Genomic DNA, 27,851 nt, shown 5'->3' on the forward strand with positions numbered 1-27,851 from the left:
AATATTCAGATTCTCTAAACAGTAATTGATAAATACGGTTAGTGCTAGTGCCTAAACGTGCAATTCACAAATACTGAGTGTTCAAGGAGATCTTAGATTATCTAGTTCTGTCCTCCCAGTTTATAGGTAAAAAAACGAAAGGCAAGAAAACTTGGTCCTTTGGCTGCAACTAACAAGAAGCCTCAAGAAACCTCAAACTCACTTGCACAGTAGAAAACGTATTGGCTCATTTTAAAGGAAGACCAGAGTCAGTGCAGGCTTTAGGGATGACTGACCCATCCAGCTCAACAGCATCACCAGGGACTCAGGTTATTTCCCATCAAAGGGTTATTGCCAATAGCAACTCTTTCATTCTCCTCCAACAGCAGAGAGAACGGCTGCTTCTGTAAAGTCTCTCAGAAGAACGAGAACAAACCTTACAGGAAGTCCACAGCAAACTTCTTCTCATATATCATTGGCCCTTTCTAAGTCACATGATCCCACTGAACCAATCATTGGCAAGGTGATCTCTCAGCCTTGGACCAATCAGGACTACTGAGGGGGGGTCGGGGTGGGGTGGGGTGGAGGGTGGGGGGGGGGGTCAGGTCAGTTTCCAGTGAGGTGGGTGGGCTGTTAGGGAGGGACTGGGTGCCCAAACCAAATCAGGAGTCCAAGTTATGTGTAATGTCATGTAAAATGGCATTACATTACTGAATGTCTCATCGTTGTTTTAATTTATAGATAGCACACACACACACACACACACACACACACACAATATTCACTTGAAATCTGTATGTCAGTGTTCTCCAGAGAAACAGAATCAAAGGTGTGTACAAACACACATACCACACACCCACATAGACACACACACACAAAAGGAATTATTTTAAGAAATTGGCTCCACTGTGACACTCAGCAAGACTGAAATCTGTAGGGCAGACCAGCATGCTGGAAACAAAGGTAAGAGTTGGTATTTCTGTCTTGAGACAGAATTCCTTCACCAATAAACCTCAGTATTTGTTCTTGAGACCTTCAACTGATTGGATGAGGCACACTCACATTATCGAGGGTAATCCCCTTTACTCAAAGTCAACTGATTGTAAATCTTAATTACATCTACAAAATATCTTCACAGCAGCATCTAGGCTAGTGTTTGACCAAACTCCTGGGCACCATAGCTTAGCAAAGCTGACACATAAAATAAACTATCACATAATCTTTATTCTCCAATCTTGTTTTCCTCAACGATTTTAGCTCAAATCTCCTTGGAGTGAGTGATGTTGATATGATTTCAGAGACATAAACCTTACAGCAAAGGTGTGGCCACTGTAGAAACTACAGGAATCATTGTTTTTCATACTAGCCCACAGCACCTGTGGATATATCCCCCCAAATAGATGGACTCCGTCCAATTTTACAAATGAGAACAATGTCCCACTTACACTCTGATTCAGATTTCTCCTCTAGTGTTCTGCTGTGTGGAGGGGACTGGAGGGAGGTTTTCTTTCGCGTCTGCAGTAATACTAACGCAATCCATGACCCAGCAAGAGCACCAAACATCAGGACCCTGGGTCAGCAAGATAAGGGAAAAGAAATCAGGATTAGAAACATTTAACTATATGTTCTATCTAATAAACCACTCATCCGATGATGATGGTGGTGGTGATGGTGACCCACTGCTTTGACAGCTCCTGTGACTATGTACAGTACTTTTTGGGCATGCGGCTAAACAAATCTTCTGGAGCAAGTTATGGGATTTTAGCCCAAGCATCTCTCAGACTATTCAAGATCTATTTTGAGTGTTACTGTGTAGTTATTAGATTGTTTTAAAAATCTTTTTCATAATCAGAGATTTCCCTTCCTTTCTGAGAAGGGGATAATTTTAACATGCTGGTAATTCTTGTTTTTCCATGCTGTGATAGTTCTTGTTCATCTCAGAGTTTAGGAAAGTTTAGGCTGTTTCTACCCAAAGAACCACTCCAATCCAGTGGCTTAACCAGAAATCATGGAATTAGTTAGTACTCTTAGGAGGTGAAAACAAACAAACCAAAAAACCAGTCCTCCGTTAATTCTAATGGGAAGTTTTGAGTGAGAGGCTCCTGATTGGCTGTCAGTGCTTCATCCTGCCTTATCTTAGAACTTTCATTCTAATTCATTGGAGACAAATAATACAGGGTGGTGGTGCGTGGGTATGTTTACAGGAGGGTGTGGAGAGAACAAAGGGACTTTGGGGAGCAGCCAAGTTAGTGCAATTTGGGAATTCTTGCCTGGTGCAGAGCCAGCCCTAATAGTTTCCTTCCTACAGGTATTTTAACAATTAATTGTTAAAACAAAAATAAATAAAGTGACTGTTTTCCCTCTCTGGTCGTGTCTCAGATCTGGAAGCCCCTTTCTTCTCCCTTAGCACCGCACTGGATGTCTCCCTGGGAAGGGACAAGGTCCTGCTATGTCAATTGGTTACCAATCACCTTATTTTATTTTTCTATTTTTAATTTTAAAATTCATTCGTTCATTCATTTTTTGGCCGCGCTGCACAGGCCTGAGGGATCTTATTTCCCCAACCAGGGATTGAACCCGCGCCCTCCCCAGCGAAAGCACGGAGCCCTAACCACTGGACGGCCAGGGAATTCCCTATCACCCTATTTTAAGCCTGGAATGGGGGAGACGCTGCTGACAGGGCCAGAGACACTATTTCCACCTCCTGATGAATCTGAGCCTCTGTCTCTTCAATAGAAAATCTTCCAAAAATACTCCCTGAGAATTTTCTAGGCATTATTGTCCGCATAGTATGCATTGCTGATGGGAGACTAATTGTTTTTGAACATCTATCCTGGCTTGTCTGAAAGAGATAAAATGTTGGAAGTTGGGCGTGCTGTGACCCCGTCTTCCAGGCTCCCCACCTGCCGGTGCAGTGCTTCTAGGCTGCAGGTGTTGGAAGCACAGCCCGCGTCCTCTGGACGTAGCTGGGAGGCGGGGCGGCGCCGACCGCAGTGAAGAGACCACGGAGGAGGAGAAGCGCCCTCCTGTGGCCGAAAGTAAGACTTCCCGCAGAAAGAGACGCGCCCAGGGCGCGGGGAGGAAATGTTTTCTCTGCAAATGCCCTTTCCTGCGGATGGAAACAAGGCAAACCCAGCCTTCAACCTCTGCTGCTCTACCACTTTGACTTCCTCTTTCTCAGACGGGAGAATGATGGACGCTGGGGAAGGAAAAGAAAAGCTAAGGATTTTTCCTGTTTCGGCTTTTGTCCCCCTTCTCCCCACTCTACCTCCTCCCAGCCCACTGGCTGACCCAGACCTTCTCTGGATACCACCCTCCCCTGTTTCGCCTCCTTGTCTGTCATAAGTGTTATTTCATTTTGCCTCTCAGTGAAGTAAGTGGTTCATTTGCCTGCCTCCTCTTCCAGACGGTATTTCCTAGAGGACACAGGTCACATCCTAGTTAGGCATGCGTGGGGCATTGCATACTCCATACAGTATGTGCTGAAAATAGGCTCGTAGCACATCGAATGGCAGAAAGGAATTTCTTGGTTATCTGGGGAGAGTCCTGTATAATTGTCTGATTGCAAGTTAGGATTGTCGGTCGTGGTGAGCCAAGAGCACAGGCTGATTTTAAATGTTGGTTCTACCAACTCCCTCAGTGGACTTAGATTTTACACAATGTCCTAGCTCACGTGGTTTCATCTGAAACATTCCTTTTGCCTTCGAAACAGCTGAGTGAATTAGATGGGGTGAATGTTACTATCCTTATTTTTAGTTTTTAAAATTTTATTTATTTATTGGCTGCACCATGTGGCTTGTGGGATCTTGGTTCCCCGACCAGGGATTGAACCCAGGCCTTCGGCAGTGAGACCACGGAGTCCTAACCACTGGACCACCAGGGTACAATCCTTATTTTTAAATAAGAAAAATGTTCAGAAAGTGCAAGTGACTTGCCCAAGGTTGCCTGACAGTGAGTCACAGCTCAGACTTGCTCCTCTTGCCTCTTTGCCCAGAGCTCTGACATTCTTCATCAGGCTACCTTTCAGGGCTCATGCCATCTGGGTAAGTAAATGACCTCCACGTTCTCACCCAGGGTCCTCAGTGAGTTGGGGGTAGCTATCTTTCCCCATCAAATTTGGTCCTATCCCCAGTGGGCTGGTGGTGACTCATTGAACATATGACATCGGGCAAGTCATTAACCTGTACCTACATTTCAGTTCCTTCATCCTGAAAATAAAGATGACAATAGATTCTGGCTGCCTTGAATGGTGTGAAGATTAATGAGACCATGCAGGGAAGTGCCCTAAGCTCCTGGGATGAAAGGCTTAGCAGAGGTACAAAGTCTAATTATGATTTCTTAACAGTTTCAAAGGAGCCTCTGGGAAGGCTAGTTCTTGCTTCTAAATTTAGAGAGGATGCCTTTGTGGGGTGGATGCCCTCCACTTGTAGTCCCAGCCGTCTCCTGCTTGTGCTGGTCTTGAGGGCTCTGCTCTGATCCAGCAGCTCTACCCTTGATCCAAGGTCTACCCTTGATCCAAGGTCTACCCTTGGATCTCATCAACAATGGATGCTAGAGGCCTCCAAAGGCACTGCCCCCATCTTCCATGCCCATAGGAAGGAACAGGAGAAATCTATACATCAGATGGGCATCTTTAACTTTAAGTAATCCGGACATAGTCCTTAGTCTAAGGGAAGGCATGTAGTTAGTATAGATCAACAAGACTATAAGAAGTCTGCTGGGACATTCCAGGAAAGGTTTTTCCTTCCTGGTAAGAGGAAGGTCCAGAAGAGAACCTGTCCTAGCCCTGTCTTCGGCTTCCTGCCCTTGAACCAGTGCAAGATCTGATCCTTGGAGCTACTGCTGCCATCTTGCAACCTGATAATTGTAGCAATATTGACCTTGGCAGCACTGAGTCACTGAGGCAACATGGGAGTTCTTGTTTGTGAGAAGAAGAAATCTTTGCTTAGGTCACTGTTAGTACACATTTCTGTTACTTAGGGACATAGACTCCTAAATGACACGTGGCCATATCCACCACGATGTGGACCAGGATGAGGGGGTAGTTGTGGATCTCTGACCTGAAACGTTACTGTGGAGGCTTTGGAACACTGGATTTTACATGGATAATCTTTGGCTTTGCTCACTTTATACCCTGTTTTGACTTCCTGCTGGCCATTCTCTCCCCCAACTCCTCTCAAATGCTCTATCCTGAATGCGGAAATAAAATCAGCATGAGAGCCAGCTTCCAAAGAGTGGGGAGGTGAGCTTTGTCTCTGCTCTTTCCCAGCCAGATATCCAGAGCCCCTCACGGCCCTGACTCCCTACCCTGTTCTCACCTGCGTCTATGCCTCCTGGTCCAGGCATGCCCTCCCTCATGCAAACCCCTCTCTCTCTCTTTTTTTTTTTTGGCTGCACCGAGTGGCTTCTGGGATCTTTGTTCCCCAACCAGGGATCGAACCTGGGCCCTTGACAGTGAAAGCACAGAGTCCTAACCAGTGGACCACCAGGGAATTCTCCAAATCCCTCTCTTTCATGTCCTAGTTCTTCAGAGACATAATTGGGGGTGGCGTAGTGTGTCACCTTCACCCGTGGCACCAACATTTTCACATAGTGGAGACGATTCTAGGCACAGTTGACCCTCCCACTGCCCTTTTCTGTTCTCTTCTGTTCTCTACTCATAAAACTTTTCAAGCATCTAGTGCTTTCTTGCTGTTCAGTGGGGTACCGCTCTTAACTCTAAGGAACTCAGTTGTCTTATTTCTGAAATAGGGACCACAGTGTTCTGTCTCATCAGAGATTGAGGAGTCTTTACTCTCTTTGGGTGCTCTCTGGCTCTATATTCTGGATATGTGACCCAGGCACCATCAGAGCCCTTTTCTTCCTGGCTCTACAAAAATTTCCATCACTTCTGTGCCCTGATCAATGCTGCAATGGAAAAAAAAAATGTCTTGATAAAGAGGGTTTATCTCCCTCAGGTTATTTGCATTTTGAGAAAGGACCTGTAGGGGAAATGCTGAGAAGTTAGAGACCTTTTCTGGAACCCAATGTGAACAGTCAACTACTTTATCTTTATGACCAGTCTCTTCCTGTTCCGGGTATAGGAAAATCCACGGGCTAGCTTTCAGTTGATTTTCCCTTGTTTCAGATTTACGGTGGATTAGGGCACCCAGAATTAGCTAAGGCCTTCAACATTTAATGATTAGTGGTGGAAAGGAAATAACAAGATGAAATGCTCGTCTCAGAAAGCCATAGAACTTTGAAAGCAAATACACATTTCCTAGCCACCTCTAGGGAAGGGGCCATCTTCCTGAGACCTGTAGGAAGCTAACAGATACTTTCAGATACTTAAAGGAATGATAAAGCAGCTGAGCTAATTAAAACATCCCCCAAACACCACAACTCGGGAAGATTAATTTGTCTGTAAGGGATATGATTTCAAATGATACAGTTGACTGGAGAACCTCCCAGGCATTAAGTATTTTGGGAGAAGACCTTCAGTTGGGTTTCTCTGTGTGTGAGACAGAAATCTGTGTTTTGGTTGCATTTTAATACAGTGAAACTTAGTCCTCACGAGATTGAAATGTGCTAGTTCTTAGGTAATTAGGACTTTTTCCCAGCCAAAATGAGCAAATTGGCTTTGCCATAAGCTTGGAAAGAAAGTCGAGTATATGTGGAAACCAGCAGATACCTTACCTGGGTGCCAACTCATTGAGATGAATAGCAAATGAATAAATAGAAATTCTGTTGAGGGATGTGGTATGTGTACACAGTCATTGATGACACAGCTATATGCACATGGAGTCTCACTTTTGCAGATTAACTTTTATTTTTGCCACTTAAGTCTTAAGTTTCTTGTTTTGTCTTCATTGATTAATGATGGTCTATTACTTCAAACACCCCAAGTCTGGCTCTGGTCGCTGACTGTTCCTTTGGTTGCTCTGATGTAATCATCGATGGGAATCACATTAATGGACCATGGCATAGTTGGCACCAATGTATGGATGGACTGATTGGCGACCAGAGTGACCCAGTTTATTGTCAGGTAATTGGCCATGAAGTGAGCCAACACTCACATACTTAGTAATTCAGTTTTCCTAAATCACTGCTTAGTATGAGATGAGAGGTGCAAAAAGAAAAGGAGTAATAGCCAATGTTTGCTCTATACATTTTTAAACAAATATTGTGGAGGCCTTGTTGTGGGCCAGGTGCTGTGCCAAGTTCTGAGAAGGTGTCAGAGGAGGGATTAGAAGATAAATAAGACAGGGGATCTTCAAGGTGGCGGAGGAATAAGACGTGGAGATCACCTTCCTCCCCATAAATACATCAAAAATACATCTACATGTGGAACAACTTCTACAGAACACCTACTGAATGCTGGCAGAAGACCTCAGACTTCCCAAAAGGCAAGAAAATCCCCAGGTACCTGGGTAGGGTAAAAGAAAAAAGAAAAAACAGAGACAAAAGAATAGGGACGGGACCTGCACCAATGGGAGGGAGCTGTGAAGGAGGAAAGGTTTCCACACACTAGGAAGCCCCTTCGCGGGCGGAGACTGCGGGTGGCAGAGGGGGGCAGCTTTGGAGCCACGGAGGAGAGCGCAGCCACAGGGGTGCGGAGGGCAAAGCGGAGAGATTCCCGCACAGAGGGTCTGTGCCGACCAGCACTCACCAGCCCGAGAGGCTTGTCTGCTCCCCCGCCGGGGCGGGCGGGGGCTGGGAGCTGAGGTTCGGGCTTCGGAGGTCGGATCCCAGGGAGAGGACTGGGGTTGGCTGCGTGAACACAGCCTGAAGGGGTTAGTGCACCACAGCGAGCCGAGAGGGAGTCCGGGAAAAAGTCTGGACCTGCTGAAGAGGCAAGAGACCACTGTTTCGGGGTGCGCAAGGAGAGGGGATTCAGAGCACTGCCTAAACGAGCTCCAGAGATGGGCGTGAGCCACGTCTATCAGCGCGGACACCAGAGACGGGCATGAAATGCTAAGGCTGCTACTGCAGCCACCAAGAATCCTATGTGCAAGCACAAGTCACTCTCCACACCTCCCCTCCCGGGAACCTGTGCAGCCCGCCACTGCCAGGGTCCAGTGATCCAGGGACAACTTCCCCAGGAGAACACATGGCACGCCCCAGGCTGGTGCAATGTTATGCTGGTCTCTGCCGCCGCAGGCTCACCCCGCATTCCAATTATAACTACCGTACCCCTCCCTCCCCCCGGCCTGAATGAGCAAGAGCCCCCTAATCAGCCACGGCTTTAACCCTGTCCTGTCTGGGTGGGAACAGAGGCCTGTGGGCGACCTACATGCAGAGGCGGGGCCAAATCCAAAGCTGAACCCCAGGAGCTGTGCGAACAAAGAAGAGAAAGGGAAATCTCTCCCTGCAGCCTCAGGAGCAGCAGATTAAATCCCCACAAGCAACTTGATGTACCCTGCATCTGTGGAATACCTGAATACATGAGTCATACCACAATTGAGGCAGTGGACTTTGGGAGCAACTGTACACTTGGAGTTTGCTGTCTGTGACTGACTTGTTTCTGATTTTTACGTTTATCTTAGTATAGTTTGTAGCGCTTGTTATCATTGGTGGATTTGTTTATTGCTTTGGTTGCTCTCTTCTTTTTTTATTATTATTACTTTTTTATTTTAATATTTTTATTTATTTATTTTCATTCTTTTGTTCTCCCTTTTCTTCTGAGCCGTGTGGCTGACAGGGTCCTGGTGCTCTGGCCTGCTATCAGGCCTGAGCCTCTGAAGCGGGAGAGCTGAGTACAGGACATTGGAGCACCACAGACGTCCTGGCCCTGTGGAAAATCAATTGGTGAGAGCTCTCCCAGGGATCTCCGTCTCAATGCTAAGACTCAGCTCCACCCAATGGCCAGCAACCTACAGTGCTGGACATCCCATGCCAAACAACTAGCAAGACAGGAACACAACCCCACCTATTAGCAGAGAGGCTGCCTAAAATCATATTAAGTTCACAGATACCCCAAAACACACCACTGGACGTGACACTGCCCACCAGAAAGACAAGATCCAGCCTCATCCACCAGAACACAGGCAACAGTCCCCTCCACCAGGAAGCCTGCAGAAGCCACTGAACCAACCTTACCCACTGGGGGCAGACACCAAAAACAACAGGAACTATGAACCTGCCATCTGCAAAAAGGAGACCCTAAACACAGTAAGTTAAGCAAAATGAGAAGACAGAGAAATATGCAGCAGATGAAGGAGCAAAGTAAAAACCCACCAGACCAAACAAATGAAGAGGAAATAGGCAGTCTACCTGAAAAAGAATTCAGAGTAATGATAGTAAAGATGATCCAAAATCTTGGAAATAGAATGGAGAAAATACAAGAAATGTTTAACAAGGACCTAGAAGAACTAAAGAGCAAACAAACTGATGAACAACACATTAATGAAATTAAAAATTCCCTAGAATGAATCAATAGCAGAATAACTGAGGGAGAAGAATGGATAAGTGACCTGGAAGATAAAATAGTGGAAATAACTACTGCAGAGCAGAATAAAGAAAAAAGAATGGAAAGAATTGAGGACAGTCTCCGAGACCTCTGGGGTAACATTAAACACACCAACATTCGAATTATAGGTGTCCCAGAAGAAGAAGACAAAAAGAAAGGGTCTGAGAAAATATTTGAAGAGATTATAGTCAAAAACTCCCCTAACATGGGAAAGGAAATAGTCAATCAAGTCCAGGAAACACAGAGCGTCCCATAGAGGATAAATCCAAGGAGAAACACGCCAAGACACATATTAATCAAACTATCAAACATTAAATACAAAGAAAAAAATATTAAAAGCAGCAAAGGAAAAGCAACAAATAACACAAAAGGGAATCCCCATGAGGTTAACAGCTGATATTTCAGCAGAAACTCTGCAAGCAAGAAGGGAATGGCAGGACATATTTAAAGTGATGAAAGGGAAAAACCTACAACCAGGATTACTCTACCCAACAAGGCTCTCATTCAGATTTGACGGAGAAATTAAAACCTTTACAGACAAGCAAAAGCTAAGAGAATTCAGCACCACCAAACCAGCTTTACAACAAATACTAAAGGAACTTCTCTAGGCAGGAAACACAAGAGAAGGAAAAGACCTACAATAACAAACCCAAAACAATTAAGAAAATGGTAATAGGAACATACATATCGATAATTACCTTAAATGTAAATGGATTAAATGCTCCAACCAAAAGACATAGAGTGGCTGAATGGATATAAAAACAAGACCCACATATATGCTGTCTACAAGAGACCCACTTCAGACCCAGGGACACATACAGACTGAAAGTGAGGGGATGGAAAAAGATATTCCATATAAGTGGAACTCAAAAGAAAGCTGGAGGGGCTTCCCTGGTGGCGCAGTGGTTGAGAGTCTGCCTGCCAATGCAGGGGACACGGGTTCGAGCCCTGGTCTGGGAAGATCCCACATACCGCAGAGCAACTGGGCCCATGAGCCACAATTGCTGAGCCTGCGTATTTGGAGCCTGTGCTCCGCAACAAGAGAGGCCGCGATAATGAGAGGCCCGCACACCGTGATGAAGAGTGGCCCCCACTTGCCGCAACTAGAGAAAGCCCTCGCACAGAAACGAAGACCAACACAGACATAAATAAATAAATAATAAATTAATTTAAAAAAAATTTAGAAAAAGAAAAAAAATATTAAAAGAAAGCTGGAGTAGCAATTCTCATATCAGACAAAATATTTAAAATAAAGACTGTTACAAGAGACAAAGAAGGACACTACATAATGACGAAGGGATCAATCCAAGAAGGATATATAACAATTGTAAATATTTATGCACCCAACATAGGAGCACCTCAATACATACGGCAAATGCTAACAGCCATAAAAGGGGAAATCGACAGTAACACAATCATAGTAGGGGATTTTAACACCCCACTTTCACCAATGGACAGATCATCCAAAATGAAAATAAATAAGGAAACACAAGCTTTAAATGACACATTAAACAAGATGGACTTAATTAATATTTATAAGACATTCCATCCAAAAACAACAGAATACACTTTCTTCTCAAGTGCTCATGGAACATTCTCCAGTATAGATCATATCTTGGGTCACAAATCAAGCCTTGCTAAATTTAAGAAAATTGAAATTGTATCAAGTATCTTTTCCGACCACAACGCTATGAGACTAGATATCAGTTAGAGGAAAAAAAAACCTGTAAAAAATACAAACACGTGGAGGCTAAACAGTACACTACTAAATAACCAAGAGATCACTGAAGAAATCAAAGAAGAAATCAAAAAATACCTAGAAACAAATGACAATGAAAACACGATGACGCAAAACCTATGGGATGCAGTAAAAGCAGTTCTAAGAGGGAAGTTTATAGCAATACAATCCTACCACAAGGAACAAGAAAAATCTCAAATAAACAACCTAACCTTACACCTAAAGCAATTAGAGAAAGAAGAACAAAAAACCCCCAAAGTTAGCAGAAGGAAAGAAATCATAAAAATCAGATCAGAAATAAATGAAAAAGAAATGAAGGAAACAATAGCAAGGATCAATAAAACCAAAAGCTGGTTGTTTGAGAAGATAAACAAAATTGATAAACCATTAGCCAGACTCATCAAGAAAATAAGGAAAAGATTGAAATCAACAGAATTAGAAATGAAAAAGGAGAAGTAACAACTGACACTGCAGAAATACAAAGGATCATGAGAGATTACTACAAGCAACTATCTGCCAATAAAATGGACAACCTGGAAGAAATGGACAAATACTTAGAAACGCATAACCTACTGAGACTGAACCAGGAAGAAATAGAAAATATGAACACACCAATCAGAAGCACTGAAATTGAAACCGTGATTAAAAATCTTCCAACAAAAAAAAGCCCAGGACCAGATGGCTTCACAGGCGAATTCGATCAAACATTTAGAGAAGAGGTAACACCTATCCTTCTCAAACTCTTCCAAAATATAGCAGATGGAGGAACACTCCCAAACTCATTCTATGAGGGCACCATCACCCTGATACCAAAACCAGACAAAGATGTCACAAAGAAAGAAAACTACAGGCCAATATCACTGATGAACAGAGATGCAAAAATCCTCAACAAAATACTAGCAAACAGAATCCAACAGCACATTAAAAGGATCATACGCCATGATCAAGTGGGGTTTATCCAGGAATGCAAGGATTCTTCAATATACACAAATCAATCAATGTGATACACCATGTTAACAAATAGAAGGAGAAAAACCATATGATCATCTCAATAGATGCAGAGAAAGCTTTCGACAAAATTCACCACCCATTTATGATAAAAACCCTCCAGAAAGTAGGCATAGAGAGAACTTACCTCAACATAATAAAGGCCATATATGACAAACCCACAGCCAACATCGTCCTCAATGGTGAAAAACTGAAACCATTTCCTCTAAGATCAGGAACAAGACAAGGTTGTCCACTCTCACCACTATTATTCAACATAGTTTTGGAAGCTTTAGCCACAGTAATCAGAGAAGAAAAAGAAATAAAAGGAATCCAAATCAGAAAAGAAGTAAAGCTGTCACTGTTTGCATATGACATGATACTATACATCGAGAATCCTAATGATGCTACCAGAAAACTACTAGAACTAATCAATGAATTTGGTAAAGTACCAGGATACAAAATTAATGCACAGAAATCTCTTGCATTCCTATACACTAATGATGAAAAATCTGAAGGTGAAATTAAGGAAACACTCCCATTTACCATTGCAACAAAAAGAATAAAATACCTAGAAATAAGCCTACCTAAGGAGACAAAAGACCTGTATGCAGAAAACTATAAGACACCGATGAAAGAAATTAAAGCTGATACAAACAGATGGAGAGATATACCATGTCCTTGGATTGGAAGAATCAACATTGTGAAAATGACTATACTACCCAAAGCAATCTACAGATTCAATACAATTCCTATCAAACAACCAATGGCATTTTTCACAAAACTAGAAAAAAAAATCTTAAAATTTGTATGGAGACACAAAAGACCCTGAGTAGCCAAAGCAATCTTGAGAACGAAAAACGGAGCTGGAAGAATCAGGCTCCCTGACTTCACTCTATGTTACAAAGCTACAGTAATCAAGACAGTATGGTACTGGCACAAAACCAGAAGTATAGATCAATGAAACAGGATAGAAAGCCCAGAGATAATCCCACGCTCATGTGGTCACCTTATCTTTGGTAAAGGAGGCAAGAATGTACAATGGAGAAAAGACAGCCTCTTCAATAAATGGTGCTGGGAAAACTGGACAGCTACATGTAAAAGAATGATATTAGAAGACTCCCTAACACCATACACAAAAATAAACTCAAAATGGATTAAAGACCTGTATGTAAGGCCAGACACTATCAAACTGTTAGAGGAAAATATAGGCAGAACACTCTATGACATAAATCACAACAAGATCCTTTTTGACCCACCTCCTAGAGAAATGGAAATAAAAACAAAAATAAACAAATGGGACCTAATGAAACTTAAAAGCCTTTGCATAGCAAAGGAAAGCATAAACAAGACGAAAAGACAACCCTCAGAATGGAGAAAATATTTGCAAATGAAGCAACTGACAAAGGATTAATCTCCAAAATATACAAGCAGCTTATGCAGCTCAATATCAAAAACACAAACAACCCAATCCAAAAATGGGCAGAAAACCTAAATAGAGATTTCTCCAAGGAAGTTATACAGATCGCCAACAAACACATGAAAGAATGTTCAACATCACTAATCATTAGAGAAAATCAAATCAAAACTACAATGAGGTACCACCTCACACCAGTCAGAATGGCTATCAATCATTAAAAAATGTACAAACAATAAATGCTGGAGAGGGTGTGGAGAAAAGGGAACCCTCTTGCACTGTTGGTGGGAATGTAAATTGATACAGCCACTATGGAGAACAGTATGGAGGTTCCTTAAAAAACTAAAACTAGAACTACCATAAAGACCCAGCAATCCCACTACTGGGCATATACCCTGCGAAAACCATAATTCAAAAAGAGTCATGTACCACAGTGTTCATTGCAGCACTATTTACAATAGCCAGGACATGGAAGCAACCTACGTGTCCATCGACAGATGAATAGATAAAGATGTGGCACATATATACAATGGAATATTACTCAGCTATAAAAAGAAACGAAATTGAGTTATTTGTAGTGACGTGGATGGACCTAGAGTCTGTCACACAGAGTGAAGTAAGTCAGAAAGAGAAAAACAAATATCGTATTCCAACACATATATATGGAATCTAAAAGAAAAAAAAGGTTCTGATGAACCTAGGGGCAGGACAGGAATAAAGAAGCAGATGTAGAGAATGGACTTGAGGACACGGAGAGGGGGAAGTGTAAGCTGGGACAAAGTGAGAGAGTGGCATGGACATATATACACTACCAAATGTAAAATAGATAGCTAGTGGGAAGCAGCCGCATAGCACAGGGAGATCAGCTGGGTGCTTTGTGACCACCTAGAGGGGTGGTACAGGGAGGGTGGGAGGGAGATACAAGAGGGAAGGGATACGGGGATATACGTATACATATAACTGATTCACTTCATTATACAGCATAAAGTAATACAACATTGTAAAGCAATTATACTCCAATAAAGTTGTTTAAAAAAAAAAACGATAAAAAAGAACAAAAGCAAAAATAAACAAATGGGACCGAATTAAAATTAAAAGCTTTTGCACATCGAAGGAAAACATCAACAAAACGGAAAGACAACTTACTGAATGGGAGAAGATGTTTGCAAATAATATGTCTGATAAGTGGCTAATATTCAACATATATAGGCAGCTCATTCACAGCTCATACAACTCAATATCAAAAACACAAACGGCCTGATTTAAAAATGGGCAGAAGACCTGAATGGACATTTTTCCTAAGAAGATATACAGATGGCCAACAGGCAAATGAAAAGATGCTCAACATGGCTAATCATCAGGGAAATGCAAATCAAACCCACAATGAGACATCACCTCACACCTGTCACAATGGTTATCATCAAAAAGACAACAAATAATAAATGTTGGCGAGGATGTGGAGAAAAGGAAACCTTCATGCACTGTTGGTGGGAATGTAAACTGGTACAGCCACTATGCAGAAGAGTATGGAGCTTCCTCAAAACATTAAAAATAAATCTACCATAGGATACAGGAATTCCACTCCTGGGTATATATCTGAAGAAAACAAAAACACTAATTTGAAAAGATACCTGCACCCCAATATTCATAGGAGCGTTATTTATAATAGTCAAGACCTGGAAGCAACCTAAGTGTTCATCAACAGATGAATGGATAAAGAGATGTGATATATATAATGGAATATTACTCAGCCATAAAAAAATAATGAAATTTTGCCATTTGCAACAACATGGATGGACCTGGAGGGTATTACGCTTAGTGAAGTAAGTCAGACAGAGAAGGACAAATACTGTATGTTTTCACTTATATGTGGAATAGGAAAAATAAAACAAACAAGTGAATATGAGAAAAAAAAAAGAGAGAGGGAGAAGATTAACAAGATATTGCTTCTGATCTTGGTAGGGATTATTTGGCTAAAGAAGAGTTTAGGCCCTGTACCTATTTTACTCAACTCAGAAAGAGTCTCAGAAAGCATGGAGGTTTAAAATGCAGGAATGTGCAGGTCATCATGTGAAGACTCATGGTAAAAACGTCAGGCAGGCTGAGGAATGGTAGAAAGTATAGTTAAAAGTCACTGTAGTAGTTTCCTAGTGTTGCCGTAACAAAGTACCAAAAACTGGGTGACATAAAACATCAGGACTTTAACCTTTCATGGTTCTGGAGGCCGGAAGTCCCAAATCAAGGTGGCAGCAGGGCTGGCTCCTTCTTGGGGGTCCAGAGGCAGTATCTACTCATGCTCGTCTCCCAGCTTCCAGGGGTTGCCGACATCACTTGGCGTTCCTTGGCCTGTAGCTGCGTGATCCGATCTCTGTGTCCATTGTCACATGGCTACATTCCCTCTGTGCGTGTCCATCTATGGGCACAGTGCTGTTTTATTCTTTAATCTTGAAAATGTGTGCTGTTAATTTTGAGAAGAGATGGAAAAAAGATGAATTGGTCAACAAAATCCACTCTTACTCACGGTAAAAAACAACCAGGGCACATGTATTTTGGAGGAGGCATCAGTAGTCATCATGCATACCAGTCATACCAGTTGGTTAATTCCTCTTCTTAAGGGAAGTTAACAGTTTTCGTCATTGTCGTATTAGCCTGGATAGGCAAAATTATACTGGGGTAATAAGTAACTCCAAAATCTCAGTGACTTAACACTGTGAAAGTTGGTGTGTCTGTCCTGTGACAGCTCTCATTTCAGCTCAGGCTACAGGCCAGCAGGAGGACCCTACTTAATACGGTCACTCAGACCTAGGCAGAAAGAGGTTCCTTTTGGCACAGACTTCAAAGATCACTGCAGCAGGAAGGGGCAAGGAACCAGCAAATCTCACATTGGCTGTCAAGGCTCCTGCTCATGTTTCCTTAGCTCAGTGCAGTCACATGGTCGGACACAACGATAACCTGATGGAGAAGTTCGGACCCATGTGTACCTAGATGGAGGGTAGTTGGAATATTTGTGACCTGCCCCAACGTCTACCACATTGAGATGCACATTTCTTCAGCTCCAGAGTTATTACCCATTGATATTACCATTCTTTTCAGTTTGGGAGAGGGGGAATTCTCCCCTGCAGGATGGAACTTTGGCCAAACAACTGAATACAATGCTGAGCAAACTCTTAGAATGCGGCCATGTGTAATAATGCCATTTATAAGCAAAGACTTAGAACAGAACGATAAAGGATGTATGGTCATCCTTGAATAGTCTTATGATCAGTATTCAATAATTTAGGCTCCCAAGTGTGCTAGTTAATATAGAAGTTATAAAAATAACCTATCTACTTAAGCTTGCTATTTATCTAGTTTATCTATTTAGGCTTTATTAGAAAACTTGGCCAAAGATGACCAAGTAATAGAATTAATGTGAACCTCATTTAGATGATCACATTTCTCCTGTTTTGGCATTTTTAAATCTAGTCTACTTTTGGCTAGAGGGACCCTATAGAAGAGATTTCTGTCTACGCTGTTAAGTTCCTATTTCTGCAGCTTCAAGTGTCTTTTTGTTTTTTCTCTTTGAGATAAAATGAGAAGGTTGCATCATTTCCTTTTCCTTCAAAGGAAGGTGTTTAGTCAGGAGGGAAACAAACCAACTAGGATGATGCTAAAGGATGATCCCTAATCAAGTTATATTTTAATGGAGCCTTAAGATTTACTGATGGACTCAGTGAGGAAGGCACTGAAACGGAAGGAGAAAAAATAAGCTCTAGCCTTCCATTTCAAGAAGTCAAAAATCTGTGCCTTTTTTTTTTTTTCTTCAAAATAAAAGGATTGCATTGGAGCAATTGCCACTTTTTCTATTCTACATCTGCAACAAAAGAACAACTTTGAATAATGAACAGCCTACCTTCACAGTAGGAAACTAAGCTACGGAGAGGCTCTCAATCATGTACTTAATAATTAGAAGTATGAGCAGGAACTGACCTTCCAAGATGGATATATTATTATTCACTTTACCTGCTCACTGTCACAGTGGATGCTGTCACCGAGACTGTGACTAAAAACCCTGATCAAGATATCTCTGCCAGGTCCCATAAATAATCTGTTTGCCCATTGTGCCTGAGGTGTACATGGCATATGCTTAGATCCATGTGGGAATCTGGATGTGATAAGTGGCTTGGAGTTTACAGAGAATTTGTACCCAGTTTGTAGGTAAGGGACACACTGTAAATATGGCAGTGTGCCAGTGTTCTCCAGAAATAGCCTCCTGCTCCTTTGAGAGGAGATTAACCTGGGTTATGTAAGGTTCCTGATAATGAAGTCCTCTCCAATGACATCTATTTTTAAAAAATCTTCCCATAATAGTGAAATATACATAGTTTCCAGAAAGAACATAGGACTGAATTTCAAAAGCATGATCACTCCCTATTTCTCAGATGATGCTTGTCAGCTGTCCTTACCTGGTTTCACTGCCCACTGTGAAGGCCAGTATTCAGTTCTCTAGGGTTTAAGATGTAGACGGGATATCAACAATCAATGGTGAAGGATGTGTGCAGAGCTCCTTACATGTTATAGCTCCCAGAGGAGCCAATGGTATCAACATCTGAGGTGAGTGTTTCACAAATGGCTCTGTGTTCTTTTCTGGTTTTAGGTCTGTGCTTTGCTCATGTTTTCAACATGATCATTAATGTAAAAGCACCTGGCACTGTGCCGGCATACAGTAGGTGCTAAATAGTCGGCCATGACCTTCCCCTTCCCTTTGCTTCAGCTCAGCAGCAGTGACGTCCGCCTGGAGCATGCTGATGAGGCCCTGAGTCCCCTCTTGGGTGTAACTAATATTCATCCTCAGGTAATGCCCTGCATTTAAGAATCTCATCTCACACCAACCATCATATGGCCCAATAGCCACAGTCCCAAGAAGTCATTGGCAAATGTACAAATTTGAGGTTGATGAAGCCAGTCCTGGAGGTAAACACGGGGGCAGACCGTTGGTGCCCCGCCCTCCCCCAGGAGGCTAGTGAAGACTAGCAATTAGGATGAGTGAATTTCACTGCATATGGGCCTGGCAGGGAAACACAGAGGATTACATCAGTTTCCTGGGGCAGCAGGGGAATATCAAGTACAAGAGACAGAAGGAAACCACGCAGCCTGCTCTTTGAAGGTTAATTCTTTCACTCTGCTGTGCAGCTCTTCACTTGCAGAGTCATGCCAAGGGTACATATGCTCCGTATTGCGGCCGAGTGGGGGACACCTCTCTGAATGCTGTCCTTTTGCTGTGCTGCCTGAGGACCAATGGGCACTTAGCACCGTTTTCAGCAGCTCCTGCCTTCTCTGCTTTCTCTGTAACCTCTCTGCACCGCCCACATCAGTGGGGTCATATGAATGGAAGTGTCTCTTCTCAGCCATCTGGTGGTTCATTCTTCCCTCCCCCTTGTCTGCAACTGTGAGAGCTGCTCGCAGGCTGCCAAGTCAGCTGGAGAGTTCTGCTGCTGCCTGAGACCTGCCAGAGAGCAGGGCATCTTCAGAGCCCTCTCCATACACTCCAACCATGTGCAAAGGCTGAGTCGAAATAAAAAAAGATCCTGCAAAACGAACACACTAATTAGTTAATTAATTAATAAGCAACCTGGTGTGTGGATGTGTTGTAGATCCAGCCAAAGTGACAAGGACACGTAAAGGGTTCATACTGAGTTATTTTTTATGTTAAAATAGATCTTAAAAAATGTATTATATAAGGCTTCTATTGGTTTCCTAGGGCAGCCAGAACAAATTATCACAAATTGGGTGGTTTAAACAACAGAAAGGTATTCTCTCACACTTCTGGAGGCTAGAAGTCTGAACTCAAAGTGTGGGCAGGGTTGGTACCTTCTGGAGGGAGAATTTGTCCCATGCCTCTCCCTAACTTTTGGTGGTCGCTGACAATCCTTAATACTCCTTGGCTCGTAGATGCATCTCTTCAATTGTCTGCCTCAGTTGTCACATGGCATTCTCCACTCTGTGTCTCTGCTTCTGTGTCTAAATTTCTCTCTTCTTATAAAGACACCAATCATTGGTCCAGTATGACCTCAAGTCCATTTGATTACATCTGTAAACAAAGATCCTATTTCCAAATAAGGTCACATTCACAGGTACTGGGGGTTAGGACCTGAACATATCTTTGTGGCAGACACAATTCAACTCACAACAAAGGCAATGCAGTAAAAAAATTGACAGCTTTTTTCACTAAATGGTTCTAGAACAATTGGATATCCATATGCCAAAAGGGAAAAGAAAAACAGAGCTTCAGTTCATACCTAAAAATCTACAAAGATAAATCCCAAATGAATTATAGACCTAATGTAAAACCTAAAACCACAAAAGTTCTAGAAAAAAAACATGGAAGAAAACATTTGTGACCTTGGGTAGGCAAAGATTTTTTTAGAAATGACACTGAAAGCACAATCTACAAGAGAACAAATTGATGAATTGGGATTTCATCAAAATAAAAAAACTCCTGCCCTTCAAAAGACATTGTTAAGGGAATGAAAAGACAAGCCACAGACTGGAATAAAAATCTTTACAAAGTCTGTACCTGATAAAGACTCATATCCAGGAAATAAAAAGAAATCTCAAAACTCAACAATAATGAAGCAATTAAAAATGGGCAAATACCTCTGGGTACTCCACCAAAGAAGATATGTGGATAGCAAATAAGCATGTGAAAAGATGCTCAGCATTATTAGTCATTAGGATATTACAAACTAAAACCACAGCGAGATACTACAACATTCCTATTACAATGACAAAAATGAAAAAAACCCAGCCCATACCAAGTATTGGTGAAGGTGAAGAGGAAATGGAACCCTCATATACTGCCGGTGGGAATTAGAAATGGTAAAAAGACTTTGGAAAATAGTTTAGCAGTTTAAGAAAACCAAAACAAGAACTGAAAACATATACCTACCATATGACTCCAGCCATTCCACTCCTAAGCATTTATCCAAGGGAAAAGAAAATATATGTCCATACAAAGACTCACATGCAAGTGTTCTTAGCAGCCTAACTTGTAACAGCCAAAAGCTGCAAACAATCAAAATGTCCATCAACATATGAATTGTTATGGACTGAATTGTGTCCCCCTCCATGCCCCAAATTCATATGCTGAAGCCCTAACCTCTAATGTGACTGTATTTGGAGTAAGGAAGTAATTAACTAAGGTTCAATGAGGTTACATGGCTGGGGCACTAATCTGATATGATTAGTGTCCTTATAAGAACAGACACCAGAGAGCTCACTTGCTCCTGCCACCATGTGAGGATACAATGAGAAAGTGGCCATTTGAAAACCAGGAAGCGAGTCCTCACTGGAATCTGACCATACTGGTATCCTGATCTTGGGCTTCCAGCTTCCAGAACTAAAAGAAAATAAATTTTTGTTATTTAAGCTGCCCAATTTATGGTATTTTATTTTGGCAGCATGAGCAAACTAATACATGAATGAATAAACAAATTGTGGTTTATCTACACAATGGAATACTGCTTATCAACAAAAAGCAATGAACTGTTGATATACACAGTGGCATGTATGATACTCAAACTAATAATGCTGAGTGAAAGAAGCCAGACCCCATCCTCCACACACACAAAAGAGTAGACTCTGTATGATTACATTTATATAAAACTCTAGAAAATGTAAACAAATCTACAGTGATAGAAGGCACATTGGTGGTTGCTTGCAGTTGGGGGAGGTGGTTGGCAGGGATGGGAGAGAGGTATTACAGTAGGGTATGAGAAAACTCTTGAGGGTAACAGATATATTTACTATCTTGATTGGGATGATGGCTTCATGGGTGTATACATATGTCAAAACATTAAATAATATGCTTTACCTGCAGTTTATTGTGTATTAATTATACTTCAATAAAAATATATTGTGTGCCTTTTATATATCAGATATTTTGCTAAGTATTCTCATAAAATATTCATTTATTTCTGAAAGTACTGCATGGTAGGGATAAAACTGAATTTTGGAGAATAATATACCTATAAACAAGAATGTATTCTATAGAGAGGAGGGGGAATGGAAGAGAGAAAAGAAATGGTGAATGGAATCCAAAGTGATTCCTGGAATAGAAGAAGGAGGCAGAGTAGAAAAAAGGGAAAGACAATATAGCTGATTGGGGACTTCCCTGGTGCTGCAGTGGTTAAGAATCCGCCTGCCAATGCAGGGGACACGGGTTCGAGCCCTGGTCTGGGAAGATCCCACATGCTGCAGAACAACTAAGCCCGTGCGCGACAACTACTGAGCCTGCGCTCTAGAGCCCACGAGCCACAACTACTGAAGCCTGTGTGCCTAGAGCCCATGCTCCGCAACAAGAGAAGCCACCACAGTGAGAAGCCCGCGCACCGCAATGAAGAGCAGCCCCCACTCGCCGCAACTAGAGAAAGCCTGCGTGCAACAATGAAGACCCAAAGCAGCCAAAACAAAACAAAACAAAAAACAGAAAAATAAAAAAAAGATTGTCGTTTTACACCACTAAGTTTAGTGTCTTCTTATGCAGCAATGGTGGTAAAACAGTTGATATGAAGAAGGGGAAGAAGTGGAAATAATAAAAGAAAAGCTAGTATCCAAACTTCCTGAAAAATAAGAAAAGACTCATAGGTAGTTTTACTAGCTTTTGGAAGTGTGTCCTCTCAGAGAAGTGGTCTAAGGTTTTCTGGGATGGAAAGTAGCCCTTGTCATCATGGGTACCAGGAAGGTGGCCTCAGTGGCTAAAATGTTGGAGTGGAAGAAACAGCCTCGTCATCAGTCATCTGGAATCCTTACAAACCAGGAGTATGGACAAACACATGGGGTAGGATTTGCCAGCTTCCCGTCCCAGGAGAAAAGATTTAGGAAAAATTGTGTTTTTGGTTGATGTTGTAGTTAATTACAGATACTATAAATTAGTACTCACAATTTTTGCACAACATAAATCATAAGAAACAGATATGTCTCATTAGTAGGTCATTTTAAAAAGAAGTTTCCTTGATCTAATTTTGTCCATTCCCTGTACCAGAACCTTGACCCTCAGGATCAAGCAGAAGCCTCCCAAATCCAGGTATTTACACATAAAAATATCTTGAAAGTTCCTTATTATGAAGATGACAAATGGATTTGAGAATGAGTCCATCTGCGAAAAGAACTGCTTGCAAAGTGTATCCTGTGCTCATGTATTTCCAGCGTTAGAAAGGAAATACTGGGAATTCTGACATCAAGGTTTAGCTCTCGATCACTAGTAAACTAGTAACAATGCATAGTCAATGTGCCTGTAGTGATTTTGGCTTGTTTGAATTTGTTTTCAGGATTTATAGATTCTTTCTTGTGCAAACTACTCCCTTCTTTGCCTTTGCTATCTGCCATGTTGGGATATTCTGCTTTTATGATTTAGAAAATTCATTGCTAATCTTTATCTTTGCTTGTGTTCTTGTTCAGAATACAGTTCCAGACAGAGTCTTATCAATTGATTTCCACAGATGTTCCTTTTCCCTCTAACATATAAATTAAAGGCTAGCTGCTTTACCTGTTTACAAATAAATGGCTGGATAATTTTACAGCTCTCTTTTTTAACCTGATCACACTGCATTCTGTCTGGTGGTAATGATGTTTTATTTTCAAATGAACCAGCATTTGTGGTAAACTGTGGCGGTGGAAAGGGAATTCTAAAACTCATTTGGAGGGAAGAGTCTCTATTAAGCTTAGAGTGTGAGTTGAAATGGATCTCCTATTCTGTGCTTCTCTCACACTTCCTGTATCACACCATTAAACATCTTCCCAGGGAGCAGAAGCTCCAGGAGATTCTGCTTAATCACTTCATGCCCAGTATCATGGGGGACCACATTTGCAGGATGTGGGGCATGATAATCCCCTGTGGTTAGGATAACAGCTGTTCCCAGTTTTTAAAACAAGCAACACAGAGTGAGCTAGTCAAAAAATTATCCTCAGGGCTAGTGATAGAAAAGAAGAATGTTATAATGGTTAATTTGCCCACATTCACATAACTGGTATGTTGTAAAGCCTAGTTTGGACTCAAGTTCACGTTTTTCTTTGCTAAGTTTATTTATTTTTACATCACACTTTACCCTCAAAGAGCATGTATGAGAGCTGCCTTTCATGGAGGAAAGGGTTAGTATGCTGAAGGTTGAAGATGAGAACTTGCCTGGCTGTTAGTGTACCATGTAATAAAGCGTGAAGCACATCCTGCTGGTTCCCAGACATCCATTAGCCTTCTCACATATTTCTGCCAAACTCTCCTTTTTACTGGAAAAGAGATTCACAATACTATTCTACTGACGGGGTAGGCCCCAATGCAATCTAATCTTTCTATATTTGAGAAAGCGTGACCATATGCCAAAGGTTCTCAAAGTGTGGTCCCTGGACCAGCAGCATCAGCGTCACCCAGGAACCTGTTAGAAATGCAAATTGCCCCAGATCAACTGAAGTAGAAACTTTGTGGGTAAAGGCCCAACAAGCTATAGTTTAACAAGTGATTCTGTTCCAAGTGATTCTGACACACATTAAAATTTGAGAACCTTTAACCAAGACACTCAGAAAACTATTTTGTTCACAATTTGTTCCCAATGGTGAGGATAACTGTGTAAAATATCCTTTAATAATACGATGTCAAAGAAAGAGATCCCTTCCATCATGTACCCATTAAGCACTTATTAAGTACCCACTCTTAGCTACTGTGGGGAAAGGAAACATGAATAAAATATGGCCCCAGTGTTCTGTGAGCTCATCCAATATTGACAAGATGTACATATTTGTACATATTTTTGGTACATATTTGATTTGCCAACAGAACAGAGATGAAAGTAGCACAGTGGCCTGCTTCATTGGTGGCTGTGTGCAATACACTCTCACAAAACAAAAAAAAAATATCGGCTAAACTCACTATTGTATTGCTGATGTTATCAAACCATCCTTTGCTCTTTTAAGGGATGGGGAAATGAAGAATATTTATGAAAAGCTTTACAGCTTTACAGTTTAAACCATACGTTCATCTGATCAGTGACCGAAATAGAATGCACAGCCTCATACTTCTGTGCTGTTGTCTTTGTTTGATGAATGAGCCCCAGCCCCAAGAACCTGAGACTAGGTCAGGATCACAAAACCATCTCTTACCTGCTCAGCAATTAAACACATGTGCAATAGACTTTCCCTTCTATTTAACTTTTATTAAAAGAGGTGCTAAGGTACTGAGATGCAGTACATCATATTTATTACCAAAATTATTAACAAATATACAAAACTTATATATGTAATTTTCTTACATCCATTTATTCTCTATAATACTGATTTGTGTTCAAGTAGGTTATCTACAGTATGTAAACATCCCTTGAATTGACCTCACACAGATTAGGAAAGCCCTCTAACCCATGCTTTTATCAGATACTTCTTTTTATTTGGCTTTCATTTGTAGAATCTAATCTTCACATTTGGCACATGGAAGAGACGTCTACAGTGCAAAAGAGGCAGGTTTTCTGGTTTCCTTCTGAATAATTTTGCAGGGGCACAGTTAAAGAGCACTCTAACTCCATGGAGGTGGATTTGTTGTAATGCCAACAACTCTTGGTTCAGCCATTAAACTTGAGCTTAAAGTCAATGCCTCTTCCTTCTCCCACCCCCCTGCCCACCCCCCATGCAAGGTCAATTAGGCCTTAACCTTGTTTTAAAAGGATTAAAAGAAATTGCATCCATCCCAGAACAAGTAGGTTAATTTCACCGAGGAATAATTTTTCAGTGTTCTTTTATGGGGGTTGGTTTGTGCAGTGTGATGAGCCAGCAAAACTTTTAAGTGGCGAATAAACATGATTAAAAATAAAACAAAACAAAAAACGGATAGGAGAGTAGAACTTTCTATTTGCTTTCAACTGCCACCTCTGCACTGAAAAGCACAGCCTCTCTGAGGTGGCAAAATGACCAAGTGAACAGCGGAGAAAAGTCAAGCCCGCCATACTTAACCGTGGAATCCACACCTTTGAATACAGTATCACAAAAATTAAAAAAGAAGAAAAGGTCATTGGAGATTCTGCCCCCCTCTTCCTGTGTTTCCTTTTGATTATTTAACTTAATCTAACCAAGTAAAGCTGATCCAGAGAGAGCTCTGCTCGCCCGCTCCCCCCGCAACCTCACTCTCCAGCACAGTCTTGCTCTTGCGGTTGGCGGCGCCTCTTCCGCGAAGCCTCCGCCCCAGAACGGCCGGGTTTGGCCGCGCGCCGGCCTCCCGGCTTCCGTCACCACAGGGGCGTGGGCCCCTCCGACGCCCCGTAGAGCTCCGCCAGCTTCCGGAAGCGGGGCCCCCAGTCCGTCAGGAAGTCGAAGCTCTGCTCCGAGTCTGAAGCGGCCGACTGCAGGGAGCTCAGAGACCCGGCGACCGAGCCGTCCCCCTCGAACATGTACGTCTGCAGGGAGTCGAAGGGCGCGGCCCACAGGTCCATGTCGGCCTCGTAGAGTTTGGCCAGGACGTAGCTGTGGACGGTGCTGTTGACGGCGCACGTCTGAGGCACGTAGCGGGAGAGGCTCTCGATCTCGGGCAGCATGTCCTGCCGCGTCTTGGAGGCGCCGCCCACCTGCGCCTCCCGGGGGTTCCACATGGCCGCGATGTCGAAGGCCTCGGTGTCCTCCTCGCCGCCGCCCTCGTCGTCGTAGCGGACGATGTTCTCGTGGATGTTCTCCTCGTCGTCGATGATGTACGGCTGCTTCCGGTGCCTCCGCATGGACAGGATGAGCAGCACCAGCACTGCCGGGAACACAGAGGACCGGGTGTTGGCGGAAGAGCCCCGGCCGTGTGGGCCGAGACCGGAGCTCTTGAGTAGCACAGGTAGGGGAAGGGCTGTCTGGGTGGGGAGCGCAGGGGCAGTGTTTGGCTATGTGACCTCACAGGGTCTACCCTGTTCTCACTCTTCCTGCACTGCTGGATGGAGAGTCTGTGGGCGAGTGAACCCTACGTGACATGTTTCCACGTGGTTTAAGTAGAAGTTGCGTGTAGAGGCTCTGCACACACCTTATCGCTTTGAAATGTGTGTGCGTTTGTACACCCAGCCACCCAGTGTAACATCTCATTAACAAAGCACGAAGCCCTGTGGCCCGCCGTGGAGTATATGCTAAGGATCAGATCATGTTTTCTGACTACGTAAGGACGAATACGTGTTTCTCTATTATAATGTGAAAACCTTACTCTGTAGGTGGAATCCTGCTTTTTTACATCAGGCTCTCAATAGGATCCTACTTTGTAAATATACAGTGGACCCTGGAACAACATGGGTTTGAATTACTGGGGTCCACTTAGCTGTGGATTTTTAAAAATAAATACATACTGCAGCACTACTGTAGTTGGTTGCTGCAAAGGCTGAACCGTGGATACTGAGGGCCGACTATAAGTTATACATGACTTCAAGGCAGGTCTGGGCCCCTAACCCCACCCCACCATTGTTCAAGGGTCAGTTGTGATCATATATTAATTCATATGAGTATAGACACATGTGTTAAATATGAGCCAAAGTCTTAGTCTTTTTATGTTTTCTCCAAAAAATAAGAGAGCATAAATGACCGTCTTTGTCCAGTTAACTCAGATTCCTCAGAAAAGCCTTCCATTAGAGAGATGGTTGTGACTTTCTAGATCTAAGGATGTTCATGGAAGAGAGGGAATGAGCAGTGACATTTTATATAATTCATCATGTTATCAAAGACGCACCACACTGTTAGATGTGCCCTTGCAGGTTTGGATGAAATTTTATCCCAACATAACGGTTTTTTTTTTTTTCCGCAGGATGTGTTCGCTGGGGTTTAAAGGAGAGATGGAGGTAATCCCATTGAACCGTTTATCTCTGTGAGTAAAAATGTTTTCCAGGAAGTGTGTTGAGGTTTTGGCTGTAGAACTGCTATTGATTTTTTTTTTTTTCTAGCATGCTTTGTTACAGCTGGTGAACAGTGACAGCTTGACAACACTGCAAAATAAGAGCCCAGTTTATCCAAGGGGTGGGGGGGAATGGAGTACAGTCATATGCCCAGTAAGATTATGGACTGACTTAAAAAAATAACAACAATGGTTTTTTAAACTTGAATGTGGAATGTGCTTTTTGTAAATTGCAGTTAATGATGTTAATACATGATATATTCCTGAATAGCTCGGGTGACAAAATGCACACACAGGAAACAGTTATATACTCTTGTATTTTATCTCTGTGCAAAAATGTAACTCATAGACTAGAGGACTGTGGGATTTCAGAGAAATGGACTAATAGGACTTTAAGGAAGTGGGGGCTTGAACTGGG

At 42.4% G+C, this 27,851-nt stretch overlaps 1 protein-coding gene and 1 long non-coding RNA gene across 4 annotated transcripts in view; one reads left to right on the forward strand and one right to left on the reverse strand.

Annotated features, from left to right (window-relative positions):
- LOC309610318 overlaps positions 1–27,851 on the forward strand; it is a 382,265-nt gene that overhangs the window by 43,088 nt on the left and 311,326 nt on the right. The window lies entirely within an intron of this gene.
- Positions 8,067–27,851, reverse strand: part of CDH20 (cadherin 20) — a 217,199-nt gene continuing 197,414 nt past the window's right edge. For all 3 annotated transcript variants that reach the window (XM_082352984.1, XM_082352982.1, XM_082352983.1), the window contains one exon: positions 8,067–26,317. In XM_082352984.1, the coding sequence (XP_082209110.1) occupies positions 25,812–26,317 (506 nt within the window). In that variant the 3' untranslated portion in view covers positions 8,067–25,811. The remainder of the gene's footprint in view (positions 26,318–27,851) is intronic.

This window comes from Balaenoptera borealis (assembly GCF_965194805.1).
Source record: "Balaenoptera borealis genome assembly, chromosome: 14".
NCBI lineage: Eukaryota > Metazoa > Chordata > Mammalia > Artiodactyla > Balaenopteridae > Balaenoptera > Balaenoptera borealis.